Source organism: Coturnix japonica, chromosome 9 (assembly GCF_054131305.1).
Source record: "Coturnix japonica strain WE chromosome 9, WE-NBRP24, whole genome shotgun sequence".
NCBI lineage: Eukaryota > Metazoa > Chordata > Aves > Galliformes > Phasianidae > Coturnix > Coturnix japonica.
Window position 1 is genome coordinate 8341825 of NC_140671.1, and position 18813 is coordinate 8360637.

General features: G+C 46.8%; 3 protein-coding genes across 5 annotated transcripts; all 3 read right to left on the reverse strand.

The window, feature by feature from the left end:
• Positions 1-545: 545 nt before the first annotated feature.
• On the reverse strand, positions 546-15923 carry RNF10 (ring finger protein 10). 3 transcript variants are annotated; one of them, XM_015878277.3, is made up of 17 exons: positions 15390-15923; positions 11544-11740; positions 10323-10522; positions 9560-9650; positions 8360-8544; positions 8147-8283; positions 6423-6583; positions 5774-5902; positions 5363-5621; positions 5018-5151; positions 4397-4514; positions 3971-4072; positions 3382-3516; positions 2638-2735; positions 2375-2435; positions 2071-2229; positions 546-1801 (listed from the first exon to the last, which is right to left on the reverse strand). In XM_015878277.3, the coding sequence occupies exons 1-17, from the start codon at positions 15550-15552 to the stop codon at positions 1725-1727; spliced, it is 2406 nt and encodes an 801-aa protein (XP_015733763.1). In that variant the 5' UTR covers positions 15553-15923; the 3' UTR covers positions 546-1724. The 3 variants fall into 3 exon arrangements, with proteins under 3 accessions (XP_015733763.1, XP_085412285.1, XP_085412286.1); XM_085556159.1 differs by lacking the exon at positions 15390-15923 and adding an exon at positions 14669-14711; XM_085556160.1 differs by lacking the exons at positions 11544-11740; positions 15390-15923 and adding an exon at positions 10642-11529.
• Positions 15924-16313: 390 nt separating this feature from the next.
• Positions 16314-17761, reverse strand: LOC107321366 (dynein light chain 1, cytoplasmic-like). Its single transcript, XM_015878189.3, has 2 exons — positions 17611-17761; positions 16314-16644 (listed from the first exon to the last, which is right to left on the reverse strand). Exons 1-2 carry the CDS (start codon positions 17740-17742, stop codon positions 16507-16509), a joined length of 270 nt encoding a protein of 89 aa, XP_015733675.3. The 5' UTR covers positions 17743-17761; the 3' UTR covers positions 16314-16506.
• A 240-nt stretch (positions 17762-18001) lies between these two features.
• LOC107321370 (dynein light chain 2, cytoplasmic-like) lies at positions 18002-18802 on the reverse strand. The gene is made up of 2 exons (XM_015878193.3): positions 18671-18802; positions 18002-18276 (listed from the first exon to the last, which is right to left on the reverse strand). Exons 1-2 carry the CDS (start codon positions 18800-18802, stop codon positions 18139-18141), a joined length of 270 nt encoding a protein of 89 aa, XP_015733679.1. The 3' UTR covers positions 18002-18138.
• Positions 18803-18813: the final 11 nt, after the last annotated feature.

Below are 18813 nucleotides of genomic sequence, written 5' to 3' on the forward strand. Positions count from 1 at the left end.
GAATGTTTTGCAAGTGTTTCCTCTGTTCTCCTATCACAACAGAAACGTTCCTGACCTCCCCAGTCTCCCCCCCTTTCTGTCTCCCAGCTGCAGACTGGTTTATGCTCTTTGGTACTTGGGTGCCTTCAGGAAGCACCTGTAGAAGGAGCCTCTTGTTTTGACATGAAGCACCGATATGCTGACAGCCTTTTTAGGGAGGGATAAAAGCAATGAGTGTATCAGTGTGAGGATGGCTAACAACAGGAGTCTCAACTCCACGACTTCCTTGCTCAAACTGGTCACAGTGCAGAAGGGAGGGGGGGCATGGATTGCTTCTTAATGGAAGCATAAGCTTTTCAAACACCATGTGAATGCACTTCTTGGTACAGGTGGGGCTGAATGTAACAGAAGATACCTGTCACTCTTGCCCTATGTTACATGGTACTTCATACCAGCTTCCTGAAGGGAACCCATAGCATGAGTAGGATGCTAAATTTGCACGTGTTACCAAAAGTGGCATGATACTGTGGTGGTACAAACATTATAGCTCAAAAAAGTCTGCAGTATTGTAAGTGTGCGCATGTGATTTATTGCAACTGGTGGCCTTGACTGGTACATTACACCTACAGTTCATTTTATTTAACAAAATCCACACCACTTAACTCATTAGCTTCAAATCAAACCACAAGCAGTGCAGAATGCAACCACCCAAAGAAAGAGGGAAGAAGGGTCCAGAAGAGGCATATTTATAGCCCGAGGTGCTTACTGCAGATCAGCTCACAGCACAGAACCAAGCAGATACAGGACTTTATCCCAGTGCAAGAGATCCATGTTTCTTGCTGGGGGATACAGTGCCTATACACTCCAACTATTAGTTCCTCCAATTCAAGAGCAGCCAGTGTCAAAATATAGTTCACCTATTTACCGGGAGCCCGAGGGTGGAGTGTTTACTCGGGATGATCATCAGGTTACAAGGAATTTGTCAGCCATGGTTGGCTAAAGGAAAAAAAAGAATTAGCAGCCTCATTTAACCCACATTAAAGCAGAGTTAAACAACCGAGACAAGCCAGGAGTTCCTTCTACCACTAGTGCCAGTACGCATTCTGAAATACACAATTTCAGCAACAGTCACTTCAAAACCAGGTAGCCAAGTTCTGCTTTACACTCAACTCGACTTTAAGCCTTTCAAAGCCAGGAGAACAGAAGGAATTCTTGCTTTTTAGAAAAAGAACAGATAGCAGCTAACACTTCAAAGCCAGAAAGCTCTTTTGCCCCAGTGCAGAGGAAACCAGTTTCTGAAGAAAGCAGTTTAACAGCTTTACTGAAACAGCACTCGCAATCAGACAGACTGCTGTCTGTGTGTTCCCAGGGGAAATAAAAGCTCTGACTCTTCACATAGGCAATACTGCAGTGCTTTGGCAGTACCATACAGATGTAAAATGCTTTTATACTGCTTACTAGGCCAAAAGAACTGACGTGGTACAGACCAGAAGCCTTGGCTGAATGGTCTCTGTTTTTTTTCTTTCAAAACTTCGTTTCAATATAAATCAATTTGGTAAGCTGGAATAATTAAAAAAAAAAAAATAATCTCCAACATATACTGTCATGGTTTCCTCCTGAACCCCCTATAGAAGCCCCGGAAAAACAAGTTTAGTCTGTTCAAATTTAAATACTTAAACTATAGCAGCAAAACAAAGCAAAATGAAAAGAAAACCAGGAGAGGAAACTTCTCTTGAACAGCAGAATCACTTCGTGTGAACAACAGAGGTGCTGAACAGCAGCTTCTGCTTCTGTTTCTTTCTTTTCTTCCCTCCTTTTTCCTCTGTGAAGAATTGAAAAGATACTGTCATTCTTCTTGTGGAACAGGAATATCACACAAGAAACCAGTGCAAACTGGAGATCTTTTGAGCTCCCTCTAAGATAACTGCTTTAAGCTACCAGAAGCCCTAACTGAATGGTTCATAAACCACAACCTGATACTTTTTGGACCTGCTTTGCAGCCAGTTGTTGATCCCCAAAATTGCTTCTCTTACTTCTCCCAGAAGGAGAAATGTTCATTTTTTCCTACTTCAGCATTTCTCCCCTCCTCACCTGATAAATGATCAGCTGTGGACGGTTTGTCCAGTTTCAGGAGGGCCGCCTCAATAGCTTGGCTGAAGGAATTCTGGAAGCTGGGCACAGGTACGCGGTCAGAGCTGTCACTTTCTCCATCACTCTCCACTGGCACAGGGAGTGCCAGGGTGTTCTCATCTGAAAGAAAGGAAAAGGACATGTAAGACTTTCACAGTGCAAAAGCCTTTCCCCCACTCCAGATGTTTCTTGTTAAGCTACAAAATTTCTTTAATATTTAGATGCTCAGAAAAGAACCCAATGTAGTAATACTAAGTCTTCTTACCCTTTGTCTTTGGAGCAGGTTTGGGCCACGTTTCAGGTTTTGCCTTTCCAACTCTCAACATCTATCAAAGAAGTTGTAAGATCCAATTAAGTCCTATGCATCAGAACTATCCTGCATATGCCCCAAGAAAACCCAGGAACCCACCCAGCCCCCAAGCCCTACATCTTGTCCGTCAGATTTGTCCCACATTGGGATTGTGTTTTCAGACTCATCCGCTAAGACACAAGTAATTCTGACAAGATTTACTCTACAACATCTCTTACCTGGGCAAAGGATGGGAATGGAGACTCTTCTTCTAAACTCCCACAGAGTGACGGGCTGGCCTGGCTGGCAGCAGGAGAAAATGGAGTTGGAATAGAATCTACCGAGAAAAGAAGTGGTTAAAGCCAGGTGCATTTTGGCAGAGCTCTTAAGTACGAAACAGAAATAAAAGGATTTTATTATCTTCTGTTTTATCTCACTGGTTCCATCCATTAATCACACAGTGGGAAGTTTTAAATTTGCTCAATATTTAGATAAAAGATTGTGGGGTGTTTTTTGTTTTATTTCATTTATGAGGTGTTTTTTTTTGTTCACTTTACTTTCTATTTAATGTTTTTTAAGAACTGCAAGATGCAACATTCAGAGATGCATCACCAGACAACAAATGGAGTGTTTATCAGTTATGTTTTGCTACATCATGGGGGAAGACGGAGAGAGAAGAAATGCCAGCAGAGTATTCCCGACACACATGCATTTCTACCATTCCCCAACTCTGTCCCCTTTTGGCTCTTCTGAATCAACAAAGATTTAAAAGCTGCAGTAATAACAGCACAGATATAATCGTCACTACAGCAGAGCCAGTAAAAAGCAAATCCCTTAGCAGCGTTACTCTTCTGAGCATCATCTTTTAGGCAATCCAGGATAGCAGTCACTGGTCAGTATCAAGAAACATTAGCTTGACCTGAGCAGCAGATCCCCAGCGAACGACCGAGAGCTGGATGAAGCAAGTCTTTCCAGATGCTCACCTGTCTGAAACACGGGGCTTCTGCCAAGAGGAGACGGACAGAAGCTCTGATGATCAGTGCTGGTATTTTCTCCATGGCAAGAAGTAAAGGCAGGGAACTGCTGCAGATTCTCTAAAGCAATATGGACTTCTGGATCTAGAAAGAGTTTTTGAATTAAAGTAGTACATAATGTGGGGGAAGACTGTCGAGCAGGTTGTTTCAGGATGCTTGTAGGTGCCAACTCAGAATTTTTCTTTCCATCCTTTATTTTACGATCTGTGCTGCTGGATGGAAGCAGCCTCCAGGCTTTCTTTTTTCCCCCCTTCTTCTACACTTTCTACCCTATACTACAAAAACAGAAATCAAGATTCCTGAGAGCTGGATGGAGATGGTTGTGCCCTCCAACACCCTCTCTCTAGTAATGCACAAGTATGCAGGAACTGAATACATACTGAACAACATTTAGCACCCTAAAACACCTTCTCACTTGGAACCATTTCTAAGTACACACTACAAACTAAGGGCCTTACAGTTCATCCTGCAGCTCAAGAAATCAGCTCAGCACTGAAGAAGGCTGTGAACCCACCAGTTACATTCAAGCAAAACTTACATTTGCCCTGTTTCTTGTTTTCTTCTATCTCAATTCTGCGTTCACGACGCCGTTCATCACGAGCTTTCTTCTGCCGCAGGCGCTTCCTCTTTTCAATGTCATCTAGGAGCAACACACAGCATTGGATATAAAAGAACCACACCAATGCTTTGGCAATGTTTCCTCCAGCTTTGTAAACAATGCGTTCAGTTATAACACATTAGTAACAAGACACGCTTACAAAGTACATATGCTCTTACAAGCAGTCAAGCCCTTTTACTCTTTGTATAATTGTTGTCACAGCAGCAAGTAAAGGTTGTTCTGTCTAGCAGTCAGCAGCCAGTCGATGCAAGAGGAATAAAACTGCTATTTTTGTAATTTTTTCTGCTATTAAGGGATAGGAATGATTCCCTCCTCACTGAGATTTTTAGAAAGGTAAGCACCAACCTGAGAACAACTCTAAGGTCTCCTTAGAGATGACGGGTGGCTTCAGAGCCAGTTCACAAATGCTGAACTCACAAGTGAGGGGCAAGTGACAGAGGTAACGATGACGCTGTCTTATATCCTGATTTAAAAAAAAAAAAAGGCAGATATGTAATTGCAAAATCTAGAGACTGCCATACTGATGAACAACAGTGGAGACTGAATGCTCATCCTTCTTCAAATCAAATGGGGGAAAAAAAGCGGCATAGCAATACAGTAATGGCTTCATGAACTACAAAAATGTGAATGACGCCTTGGGTCACAACCAAATACTCCAAAATCTCCAACAGCTGTATCACAGCCATACCTGGATGAAGTTATTCCAGACTTTTTATTTTTAAGATAGCTTTAAGAACAAACCAACATCAAGCTTGCAACTCTCCTACTCCTAAACTTTTTACCTTCTAGAAGAAAGCAAGCCAAACAGCAGCCAGTGCATCAAAAACAACTTAAAGTATTGCAGCTTACACAGATGCCTTTTACAGATTAGCATGCCCATCCATTTACTTCATGTTACCAAAGAGAAACATCTCACCTATCAGCTATAAAGATCAGACTACCAAAATGTGGAAGTAAAATAGCTACCTCCGTCATTGAGTATCCAGCTATCTCCACTACAGCTGCAGTTATCTTCTCTGGACTCTTCTCCAAGCTGCCATACTCACGAACGAGGCACCGAACGTTCACGGGGTGAAGGTACATACATTGTCCATCCTCCGCTGTAACATAAGACACCACCAGTTGTTCTTTGCCTGTTAATTTTTAACAGCCTTCTCCCCACCTCAGTCCATTCAACCATAATGAAAACAAAGTTATTTTCTAAGGATGAGGGAGTTTTACTTTTCAGAGTTCAGCTGAACCTAACAAAGTGACAAGTGTCCCAAAGGGGGCATCTCTGCCCCCAAGACTCCAGGATTTCATTGCACTGACCTTGATAGAAATAGTAAAAAGGAGAGCTGTTAAGATGTCCGCTGCTAATTGTTTCTTTAGACTCCTGGTAGCTTGTTTCAGCTGGATTTGATTCTCCTCTTGTGTTTTCTTCAGGCTCCCCTATATTATCCACCTCATGTATTTCCTCTTCATCCAACACTGCCTCTTCTGACTCAACAGGAGGCAAAAATGAATTTGCTACATCAGAGCATGGCTCCACAAGCTCCTCGTCAAACGCAGAGAGATACTCCACATCACACTAATACAGAAGAGAGCACACAGTTAGAACCACATCACCTCCTTCAAAAGATCATCACCACCTCAAAAATCTTCTGTACCAGCTCACCCTGCATTGTGGTGTCAGTGGTAAAATTAAATATTAAGATCTGTCTGAACAGAACTGTCACTCACCTTTTTCTCTTGGGAAACTGCAGGCTCCATTGGCTTGGAGCTGTCTAGGACCAATTCTTCCACAGCTGCACTAATTCCAGCAATGCCACTGTTTTTATCTCGGTCAGCAGAGAGCGCTGCTTCTCGCTCCTGCAGGTCATCCAAAGAGAAGAAGTTTCAGTTTCCTATCTTAGCCAGGAGACTGTCACCATAATTATTTTCAGCCCTGGCCTATATGCAGTTTTCAAAGATCTATAATTTATCTGTGATAAAGACTGACCACTGGAAAGAGGCACCCTCCCACTGCAGGGCACCTGAAGGCTTTGAAAAAGAATATTCTACAGGTTTGCTCATGTTTGTAGCACAGAATTTATCCCAAAAATCACTGGAATTCCTTTGAGAGCAAAACCCTTCCACATTTTTTGAAGGAATCCCACTTAGTGAAACGCATTCTGTTATCATGTGAAGGTATCACACCAGGTACCTGGAGGAGCACAAAGGCTACAGTCTCCTCCAAAACTTTACTGCTACTCTAGCAGCAAGCATTACCACTTTGATAGCACATACATCACAGAGACCAGAATAATCACAGCCACTTCAGTGGCAGAACATAAATGCTCAGCATACTGCTAAAAATTAAGTTACTAAAAACATCCAGAGAGGCTCTCACCTTCAGCTCTTGGATGGCTGCCTCAATGAAGCATGCCTCAGGAGTATGTTTTTCCTCCTCATACTGCTTCAGTAATGCTGCTTTCTCCTCCAGAATCACCAGCTGCAAGACCTGTTCCCTGGATGCCAGGAGCAGCTTTGAATACTGGCTGTGCTGGTCATCTAACAGAAGGAGCACAAACAGAATCTTAATGTAGAGGCACAAGTTTGAATTGGCATAGGGAGCTACAATTTCTTTTGAAGTTTCACTGCTGCTCAATTCTGTGAGTTAAACCACTGTGAAGTGGACAATATTTAGAATGCATTTGATACAAACTCTGCATATTACTGTTATATTACTGATGGCACAAGCTGGTGCCAAATGCTTGCCCTGCTACGTGGATCTCTTCCACAACAGTTTATCTGCCATTTTCAACCTGCCAATTAACAACCTATTTGCTTAGCATCAAAAAAATTACATCCAAGCTTCTTTTCTGTGCAAGTATCGGCCCTGTAAAGCCCACAGTGGTCAAAGCCTCCTGAAAATCCAGTCTGCAGCTTCTTTCTCTTTCCTGCATACTCAGAGACACTGCAACTGTTTTGTCTCAAACAAGTTCATAATCCCTTATATACTCAAAACCCATACAGACTATTAATAGCCTACTAATAATTAGTCTAATAACAATTAGTCTGATATATTTTTTTAATTTATTATTATTTTTTACAGCAAGCACAGCAGAAACAGTAGATAAAACTAAAGAAGCTCAGCAAAATGTAGCCATCTCGTTAGTAAAGTGCTTAATGATACGCTTTACAGCAGGAACAGCACCACGTACTGGTACAGTCTGTATTCTCTGCTTCCTAACTTCCAACTTCTGCACTTCTTTGCCTACAGAACACCCCATTAATGCTGAACTTTTGGGGTTCGGAACGATCTCAAATGCAAGACTGGATTTTTATAGAAGCATTTGTTCTTTTGTAAGAGGATTTAAAGTCCTCTACTTTCAAAGGTGAGGGAAATGTAAGCATGCATTCTGCATATTTGGATACACTCCACAGGCTGCAAAGCTTGACTTTTTACAGAGAGCTTAAACTCATGCAGCTTTGCACAAATGCAGCTGCAAAACTAAGTGAGCCGATACAGCCCACCAAACAGCAATGTTAAGTAAAATCGTGTCTTTAACCAAAGAATTTTCACAATGTTAGCAAACAGGATGATGCATTAATAATGTATTACTCAAGAGGAAAAAACTGAAGAAGTCAGGCAACCGATGTTTGGAGTAAGTTTGCAAGAATTTTGACTATTTCCCCAAATTGTTTGCAGATCTTAGCGGATAAGCAAAGATGGTGAAAACCTTGTTGAAAAATACATCCGTGAAACAATTCAGACACGGAGACTAAGCTGTAGAATGAGGAGCCAGAAAGCAAAGTTAAGGCCACCAAAAAGCCAAAGCAGTGAGTGACACTAGTGACTGAAGTACAAAATGCACAAACTAACAACCAAAATGCAGGAAGCCTGTAGTGCTTGAAGGAAAGCAGAACACAGCTTAAAGTCTTACAAAAAGTCAAGTGTGAGTAGAAGGATAATTAAGATGTGATCATTATGGTTTTCAGATGCTAAAATGCAAGCTTTGCAGTCTGAATTACTGCGAGATGGCAGCATGGAGCTTCCATGGGAAATGTTCTCTAGCAAGCCCTAGGCACAGTCCAGACCAGGATGCCAGCCAGCAGGACCAATACACTCACCTCCAACATAAACAGGCTGCACCACATTCATCCACTGAGATTTGGGCAGTGCTATCAGAACACCTTTCTCTCTTCTCATCAGTTGCATCGTAATGACGTCACCAATTGCATACTGACGTGTTGCCATAGCTACAACACTGCAATGCAAGGACAAGGTTAGCAGGGTAAAATCGACATTTCAAAAGACTTATCAATTTATAAATGTCATCTCACCTCTTGAGATCCTTCTTGTGAACCGAGCCATAACAGATAGGACATTTACTCCAGGTCTTTTCACTCAGGGAGAGATAATGAAGGATGCATGCCCAACAGAAGATATGCCCACAGCGGGTGATCTTCGCTGCTGTAGGTGGGTACAGACAGATTGGGCAAGAGGGCACTTCATGGCTACAGATTCGCTGAAATGGCACATGAGAACAGTACGAGTTATAGGCTTGGAAATCACTCTGTAGCACAGAAACAAAACCACCCATAAGATCTACTCTAACATGTTAGTTTTCCAGCTCTTTAGGTTCTGCTTATTTATCAAGAAATTAAGTACGCTGTGAACTAAGCAGTCTATACATGCAATACCCTCAAAGTCATTCATCTGGCATTTTTACTCTAATAACGTTAAAAAAGCAACTCTTCTCATGTTTTCCCTCATTTGCCATCTCTTAAGAGTTAGCAACATCATCATCATCTGAATTCAGACCCAGAGAAGATAGCAAATGAATTATGTTACCTCACACCAGCATGTGTCTTAACTGTTTAACTCAGAGACTGAACTTACCCATTTCCATGAACACACTGGTTCAGTCAAATGTTCTCTTAGCACCTGCATTTTGCAGGGACAAGTCAGCCATGCAAGCACCTTATTTTTCAGATCTCTCAGGGTCACGCAGCAGTAAATAAACATACCTTCCCATCAGCTACACAATACAGCACAACTGATCTTTGCAGACCGTAAGTTTCTACTTGAGGCAACCTATAGTTATGGCCATAGTTATCAGGAGATTTTCCACTTTGTTGCTAGGCAAGATGGGCCATGTATGCACATGACAATTCTTCAAAATTCTACACTCCAGTCCTCTTTCATGGACTCATGCCCAAGTTTTCTGTTAATATCTCGATCACAAGGACTGAGTCTATAGAATGTCAGATACTATTTTTGATGTGCTTCCATCTGCAAAAGCAAGAAGAAGCTGCTAATTTTCCTAATAGATTTTAGCACTTCTCTTTTCCTGTCAAAGTACTTCATAACATATTCCATGACAGATCTTCCCCAGTATTGTGGGAGTGACAGAAGCGGCCTCAAGCTCAGAAACAGCTGAGTTTTATGTAACAACACAAAGAAACAGTTAAAAACAGGTTGAGTTTCTTAATAAAGGGAGAGCCGGGGGGGGGGGGGGGGGGGGGGGGGTCACAACTGACCACTTGCTCCACAAAGTCCCAGTTGACCAAGGTATCTGGATCAGCAAAGTGGACTGTGTAGTCCTGTTCTTCAGAGACAACAAACTGGCAGCTGGGGAAAGGCAAAGAGACAGGTGATCTACTCAGTTGTTTCTAAGAACTCCTTGAGAACTACCCCATAGGATTCTCAAAGCTTCTTCTTTGCCCAGCAGAAGATTGCTGGACACAGCTGCTAACCTCTACCAAGAAAAAACAAAGTTCAGTTCACAATCAGACTCCCAGAATACAGGTATGTCTAACTGCAGTTAGAAATAGCATCACAGAGTGTGCAAAGTAGAGTGCTTTTCCAAAAAAAAACATAAGAAACAGAGTCAGGGCCTTTGCTTCTGGGACTTACAAATTCAGATTAGTTTTGATTCACTAATTGCCATCCTTACCATCTGAAGACATTGACTTTTGGAAGAAAGGATCATCTTCCTTAAGGAAACTACATAGGTCTTCCCAAATGGAGTGTCATATTCTACTAACGATGCTAGAAGATTATGGTGGAAGGCTAACAGGTTTGTGTCTAAAAGACTCAATTAGATACCCTGTCAATAGGCAAAGAAGGAAACTTGATGTATTTTTATATCTTCCAAGTACGGTCACGACCACTAAAAATAGAGGTAATTTCACCCTGAGGAGTCAATACAAGTATGCGTGGTCAGACAGCTCCCTGGCTCCTCATCCCTCACAGCTTACTGCCTCTGTAGAAGTTTAACAGCCCTGCAAGTCTTCCACTCACTTGGCCTGTAGGAAGAGCTCCTTGTTGAAAGGCTTATGTCCCCACTTGTTCCTTTTCCCCCAGTTGCCATGTCCATTCCCGTCAAAATGGCCAGTCTGGCCACGGGGCTCAAAAGTGAAGTTCAGCAAGTGGTTCAGATTAATCTTCTTGGGTCCAGAGAACTGGGCAGGACTGAACTCTGCCCGTTGAGCCTCTGCTACCTAAGAGACAACAGCATTTATTAGACCCTGCCAGAATTTACTGCAAAAGCATCAGCACAAGTCAATATCCAGGCTCCATCAATGATTAAGTACAGAACATGCAGCATTCACTCACTTACCTTCTCCCATTCCTGTTGTGCAAATCAAGCACTGCAGCATAAGAAGTGCATGAGAATCTGAAAGTTAGAACTGATGGGCCTTACCCCACACTGATCAAATGGAGGAGAGCATAAAATCAGCCTACGAGACGAAAAGTAAAAGCCAGCAACACCCAACAGCCAAGGTTAATAACAGACGGAAATTGTTCAGATCCTCACAGTATTCTTTCAGACATCCAGCAACACAAGTTTGATTCCTATTTACACAGACCATATTTGTTTTTGTTAGTTTTCATATAACAAAGAAGAGAATGGGAATTGAAGAGACAGCCAATGCGTTTTGACAGAGTTAGCACTTTAGGCAAAGGAGCATTGCTCATCTACTAATACTGACAAATCAGTGTCTTCTGTATCAATGGAAAACCACCAGTACTCTACAGTTTTTACACCCACATCACCATAAGAAGCCTCAGTCTGGTTTTACTACATCTTGCTGTCACCAAGGTTAATTTAATTACTTTCCCAATGATGCTACCATGTGCAAATACATACACTCAAGTGGCTAGACACGATCATCTCAGACCTTTAAAAGCTAGAAATTGTTATCACTAGGTATTTTCATGAAGGACCTTTGCTTCATGAGATATGTACATGTCCTGCCTAGGTACCCATTCCTCAGATGACAATTTCACTAGTTTTGCTGTTCTTTTTATTGTTAGTCCCTCAGAGCAGACAGCACTCCTCTTCTGTTGTTGAGTGGGAGCAGAACAACCTTGCAATCTGGCATCACACCGATGTGAACACCTCTTATTGCTCCTTCCCTTCCAACCCAGGAGCTGAACACAGAAGACCTATCTATGCAGGTCAGTGATCTTCTCGTTCCAATAAAGAAGGTCTTGGAGTTAACGTGTTACAATTCTCACCTCATCTCGTCTTCCACCATTACTAGAGCTAAAAAGTTTGCCACCTCCACCGCCCCTCTGAGGGGGCATCTTGTTAAAAGCTTTGCTTTTCTGTGAATTGGAGCGACGGGACTGGCTGGAAAAGTTCTCATTTTTGGAATATGAAGTTTCTCTTTTCCGACTGTAGCGTTGTTTGGATCCATTTGTATTCTTTCCATCTGAAAGAAAACAACAACATAAGGATCAGCTGTAGCCCCAGCAGCCGCAGCCCATAGGCAGCACCAAGTTCCCCCCATTGAGCAACGCTCAGAAGGAAGGCACAGGTCAACAACCTGGTCAAAGAGTATAGGGAAGGATCGATCTCCTGTGATTCATCCTTTATTTGAGCAGTTTTCTTAGTTTTATTCATCAGCACATTCCCTGGTGCACTCAGTGATGAGCACCAATGCTGCGCTTCATGGCTCATGACAAGAGCTCACAGCAGCTGGGTCATTTTTCATTCAATTTCTGAATATTTTATATCTTCCCTTAAATAAATATCACTGCCTGCATCTGCCTTGAAGTCTCCCATTTTACAATACTCCATTGCCTTTTTTCACTCTGCTCCCAACTGACCTGTATTAAAAAATACCCTTTCCTTTCACAAGGCCAACAAACACCCATCAATGCTGAAGTACAAGGCCGACGCCTCGGCCTCTCAGTGCACATTCCCAATATCTGAGTAGAGAATCCACCACCCACACAACAAGGACGCTCTGCATTGCTGTGTGCTGAGCACACTGCTGACCACACTGCAAGGGAAACAAGCAAATCTCTGCAGGATTGAGGCTCACAAGAGCAGAACAATCATTCAGACTCCTGAGAGACATTTCCTATGCCTACAAGGCTGCTTCTTCAATGGTTCAAACTGAAGTCTAATGCTTCAGAGATGCCTCTAATAGTCTTAACCTAACACTGGAATTGCCTCAAACACTCAGCAGTCTGCTCTCCCACCACCTGCCATAAGCTGTAGTGGCAGAAGAGTTTTGCTGATCAACTTAGAAGCTGAACTCCCCAGGCTCAGCAGGTTCTTTGCACAACAGCCATCCTCAGGCTGCAGCTACTCAGCACCACACACACCTCATATGGCCACAACATCCAGCTCTGCTTTGTAAAATAATCCTATTAGTTTCTCCTTTCCCACTCTGTAGCCTGATAAATCTCATATGGCAGCAAACACATCACTGTAACTCACAACGGCACCACTCACACCAGCCCCTCAGTTCAGAATCAAACCAACCCTACCAGAACCACAGACACGTAACTCCAACACCTGCTCTGCCCCACAGCCACACGCAGGCTGTAAGGACACAGGTTTAGAGTTATCAGGGGAAAAAACACACCAGAAGCTGCCAAGTGCTCAGGGTGTAACCAGGCCTGGCGGCATGATTAGATAGACTTTTTTGGAGTGTTTGCAGGAAAGAGGCCATAATCAACACCCTTGAGCCTCTGATCAGAAATCAAGTGACCTCCTCTAGGTTTGGACAACTGCTTCAGTTGTTTACAGCAGAACTCACTGCTCCACAGCCCTCTGAAACCTGCAACTGCAGCCAATGCCACAGAAAGGAACATTCCTGTTTTGCCTACAGCAGCTTCACAACCCCCAATGGAGAAAAACAATCTCAAGAGATGTTCAGTCTGAAGTGGGTTTTCACATTTCTCTGCTAACAGAATTTCCTTCCCCTTGTCGTTTTAATCTCATCAGTCATCGTCAAGGGCACTAGTGTGTCAGCCAACTGGTTTACACACATTCCTGCCACACTGCATCACTCCAGACCGGCTCCCCTCCAAGCTCAGCGAGTCACAGCAACAGCTCTTATATTTTACAGGAGACTCCTCCCCACCTGTGACTCCTCGGGAAGGCCTTCACATTACAGCCCAACAACACTACAAACCTCATTTTATGGATCCCTTTTTCCCCTCCCAGAGTAATTAACCCCACAAGGATTCCCACCCGTCAAAGTGGCAAAGAAATAAGTCAGCAGTCAACCAAGAGTTTAAAATATGCATTTGTAAACTACAACACCTCTTTTTTTTTTCCATGCGAAACTAAGCAGAGCCATTCCTTCCAACCTCTACAGCAGGGCACATGCCAGAGCTCTGCTCTGTGTCACCCCTCCCTGCATTCCCTTCAGAGCCTCACAGAGCTCACTTCAAGCCACGCTGCAAGGGAATAGGAGCTCCTCCATGGTTTCAGGAATGTCCCTTCATCTCCTCAGCTGGACACAGCTGCATCAGGCAAGTGAGCAGCATGTAAAGGACAAGAGCTTGGCTGGACTTAAAGCCAGCGAGCACTGGTGTAAAAGCCACTTATGAAACAGGAGGTCAGCCTTCTGCAGAGGGTGTTTCAAAAGGAGGCACTGGAGTTTCAAAATACCTCCCATACAGTTCCTGACCCAGAAGAGAATTTGGGCAGGCAGCATCAGCTCACCACAGCCTGGCTGCTTCTGGGTGGATAAGGAACTTGAGAAAGAAATCCTGTGTGAGGAAGAGACGTCAGTGTCTGCTGTGAGACAACACAGGGAGAAAACACAGTCACTGCTCAACTCCACTGTGCTGTGTACACTCAGCCTGGGGCTGTTTGATCCCACCCAACTGGGGAACCTCCTCATTTTAGTTCTCAATTCACCCCAAGGAAGACACTCCCAAACATACATTAACTCCTGCTGAAGGAGTTGTTGCTGTTTGTTAAAAAACAACATCTATACAACTGAAAACAGAAAAACCCTACATACCCAAAGAAAACACAGGCTGCTCAGTGGAGCCTATCCAGTGTGAGATCAGTTAATACAGGTGAACAGCAGGCAGTACTCAGCCACCTGGAAACTGAATGCGTTTACAAGGTCTAAAAAGGAGCCAGCACCTTCAGGACATTTAATGCTGTGTGGGCTGCCTGAAGTATTTCAGCCCAAATAAACCAGTGAGGAAGGAAATATGGACAGCAAATTGGTGTTGAAGCAGCCTATAGGTGCACTCATACTTCTGGGACTACAACCACGCACTCTGAATGCTGCTGCCCCACTTCTACAATTGGAAGAAAATGAAGCGTTTGTCAGGAATGGGGCTTCTGATCAACCACAGAAGCCTGGGGGAGGTTCAGGTCGTACCTGCAGGAGAGGAAGCAGGAAGGCTCATCACCAACTGCTCTGTCAGCAGAACCAGCTGTGTGCAATGACAGCTGTGGCATTTTGATTACAACACCAGATACGCTGCAACATGTACTCTGACCTCTCCCAAAGAGGGTCAGCAGAGCACTCAGTAAGGGACAGCTTCAGGGGAGCAGAATCTCCCTAAGTGCAGCAGAAAGGCACCGGGGCTGAGTGCAGAACCAAGTCAGGGCTCCTTGACAGGCAGCAGCACCCGTGCGTTCCTAGTGCAAAACCAGAGCTCTGCCTCTCAAATACAAATATCAGCACAGACCATGGAATCATCGGGTTGGAAAAGACCTCTCAGATCCCCAGCACAGCCCACCATGCCCAGTGATTGTGTCCCTCAGTACCTCCATCTCCCCGGCTCTGGAACACCTGGCACAGTGACCTCACCACCCCCTGGCAATCTGAGCCAGTACCTCACAGTTCCTCAGAATACACTTTTTCTTAACACTCAACCCGAAATTGAACACAACCCTAAGGGAAGAAGGGTCTCCCTTGGGGGAGAATGAGGAGCCTACAGAGCCAGGAATGGGTCCGAGGAAGAAGGACAACCACAACCACAACCAGGCACTGAGCTGCACGCACGGCCCTGGGGTCCCTCTGCCCTCCCGATCCACAGATCCCCGCCGCAGCCCAAAGGCCTCGATGTTCCCCCCCCCCCGGTCCCGGCTCTTACCGCCTTTGGGCTTAGACTCCCCAGCTGCGGGCCCGGCCGATGCGGAGCGGGGCGGCTGCGCTTTGCTGCCGGCAGAGGAGCCGGGCGCACCGGGGCCGCAGGGGCCGCTCTTGTCCATGGCGGGGGCGGAGGAGGGGGGCGCGCCGGGCGGGCTGTGCAGCATCAACGGGCGGCCCGGCGGGAGAACGGCGGCCCTGGGCGGGGGGGCACGACGGGCGCTGGAGGAGCCGGCGGGGGCCCAGGCTCATGGCCCGCGAGGGGGACCGGCGGGGGCGGCGCAGCGCGGACTCGGCCTCCTTCATGGCGACATCTTCTCGGCGCTCCGCTCGAACCGGGGTTAGGCCGCGGAAGGCCGAGCCGGGCCTGCGGGGCTCCGGGCGACGACGGAAAGGGCTGCTGACGGAGCCCCGCGGGGCCCGGCTCTGCCTGCCGCCCGCGAGGTCGGCACCTCACCGGCACCCTACGGCTCCAAGGCGCCGCCCCGGCCCCGGCTCGGCCGCCGCCGCTGCCCCGTAATGGCGACGAGTCGCCCGCAGCGCCGCTGGGACCCGGATGGAGCCGGGCCCGGGCAGGGCGCGGGGCACGCCGGGAGATGTAGTGCGGGGCCGCGCGGAGCACGCCGGGAGTTGTAGTGCGCGGCAGCTACAGGCCGCAAAAGAGAAAAGAACGGGGGGGGATGGAGTGTGAGCAGAGCGAGGGGGAACGAGTCAACGGGCATCAACAGCACACGGTGATGGAGGGTAACGAGCTCGTACATAACGAGTCACACGTAACCATTGGGCTTAGGCTCCTTTTGGCTGCCCTGACTGATGTGTCACCGTTAGATCACAGCCCGGGCTGTGGGAAGCACCGGCTGGGGGTCAGATGAACACGGGGCACAAACAGCAGCACAAACAGCGCCAGAGAGAACAGCCAGCAACGAGATTTGAGAGGAACAACGACTTTATGGGGAGAGCAGCGGCTGAGGGAAGGAGGAGAACACAGCGACGGGCTGCTTTGTGTGTTTGCCCCAGGAACAACAAGAACATCACGCCATGCAGCAATGGCCGCACCCAGTGTGCTCAGCTGGCACGTGTGAGAGCTGCTGCACCATGGAGGGACGGGGCTGGACGCAGCTCTAGGAGGACTTGAAGAGCAGCAGAGCGACGTGGCCCAGGTACGCGAAGATGAAGTGGTTGGTCTCGTGTGTCACGCAGCTGGAGAAGTTCCTCCCCACCACGCAGTGCCACGTGGGGCTGTACCGCCTGTCGAACTCCTGCACACACACACACACACACACACACACACACACCATCCGATCAGTGCTGCCCCATGGCCACCTCTGCAGCGCGGGGATGGCGGTGTAACGCAATGGAGCAGCAGGACAGAGCCCAGCACACAGAATCACAGAATTGTGGGGGTTGGAACGGACCTCTAGAGATCATCGAGTCCAACCCCCCTGCCAAAGCAGGCTCCCTACACCATGTCACACAGGAAGGCGTCCAGGTGGGTCTTGAATATCTCCAGAGAAGGAGACTCCACCACCTCCCTGTGCAGCCTGTTCCAGTGCTCCATCACCCTCACATTCGTGCGGAACTTCCTATGCTGTACTTTCATCCCATTACCCCTAGTCCTATCCCCACACACTACTGAAAAGGGACCAGCCTCACCACTATGGCCCCCACACTTCAGGGATTTATAAACCTGGATCAAGTCCCCTCTCAGCCTTCTTTTCTCAAGGTTAAACAGACCCAGTTCCCTAAGTCTCTCCTCATAGGGGAGATGCTCCAGGCCCTTCACCATCTTAGTGGCCCTCCGCTGGACTCTTTCCAAGAGATCCCTGTCTTTTTTGTACTGGGGAGCCCAGAACTGGACACAATATTCCAGATGAGGCCTCACCAGGGCAGAGTAGAGGGAGAGGATCACCTCCATCAACCTGCTGGACACGCTCTTTTTAATACACCCCAGGATGCCACTGGTATTTAATACACCCCAGGATGCCATTGGTATTTAATACACCCCAGGATACCACTGGTATTTAATACACCCCAGTATGCCATTGGTATTTAATACACCCCAGTATGCCATTGGCTTTTTGGCTACAAGTGCACACTGCTGCTCATGGTCAACCTGTCGTCCAGCAGGACGCCCAGCTCCCTCTCAGCACAGCTCCTCTCCAGCAGGTAACTCCTGTCCAGCACCACGCAGGGCTCAGCATCCCACAGAGCCCGGTTACATTTACCCTCTTTATATTAGCGGCAACGTTGCACTCGGGGCTGTGCTGCTCCAGGGCCTGCAGCGCGCACTGCACCGCCTGCTTCTGCATCTCGTCCGTCATGTCCGTGTCCTTGATCTCGGCCTTGTTCTCCCCCATGGCTCCCAATGGCTGCACCGCCGCCCTAACGCGCCCTAACGCTTTAAGCGGCCCGCGCGCGCTGCACCCTCCCATTGGCCAACGCCTCCGCCGTTCCGCGCGCTCATTGGTCACGGGGCGCAGAGCGGCACATCCCCACTCGTTACTATAGCGGCAGGACAGCGGGGTCCTAGTGCCCGCACAGCGCACAGCGCCCCCTGCCGGCCAGCACGGAGTAGCACAGGCCCGACCCCCCCCAGCAGCGATTTACTTCATAAACTGACTATAAACACACAGCACTTTAATTAGTGAAGGAGCTGAATTTAGAAAGAAAATAAATACAAAGAACTATTTCTTTTTTATCCGTGTCTCAGCGCCGTGCTGGTACCTGCAGCCCACAGCTCCCAGCAACGTTTGCTACCCGGCCTTGAACAGCAGCACGTTGAGGCCGCGACACACGAAGAAAATGAAGTGTTTGGTCTCGTGGGACACGAAGCTGCCGAACTTCCTCCCCACCACGCAGTGCCACGTGGGGCTGTACTTCTTCTCAAACTCCTGTGGGACACACCAGGGGGCACTCAGTGCTGGCACGGCTCAACCACTGCATGGCTGTACAGCTCCTATCAGGATGCCTCTGTTAACAAGCAGCACTTTGGAAAGGCAATTGAGAAGCACCATGTGCTGTTTGCTTCAGGGGCTGTTTGTTACATCTCACAGCTGCTTAGACTGATGAAAATCAAACCCACTGTGCAGGTGGGAAGGTTACACGTACCAGGTAACATACATGTGTAAGGGCAATAAAAAGGAACACAGGGAAGCAGCCCCAGGCCCGCTCTGCCTTGCCCTCATAGAACTGGCTGTTCCATGAGGCTTGGCTCTATACCCAGCCCAGCTCTATGTGAGCAGATCAAAAAGGACCCGGCAGCTATTTACCCTCTATACTATTTACCCTTTTTATAAGGGCAGCGATTTCCCTTTCAACGGTGTACTTCTCTGTGGCCAACAGAGCACTCTGGATGGCCTGCTGCTGCATCTCCTCCACCATGTCGGTGTCCTTTATCTCCGCCTTCTGCTCGTCCATGGCCACCCGCA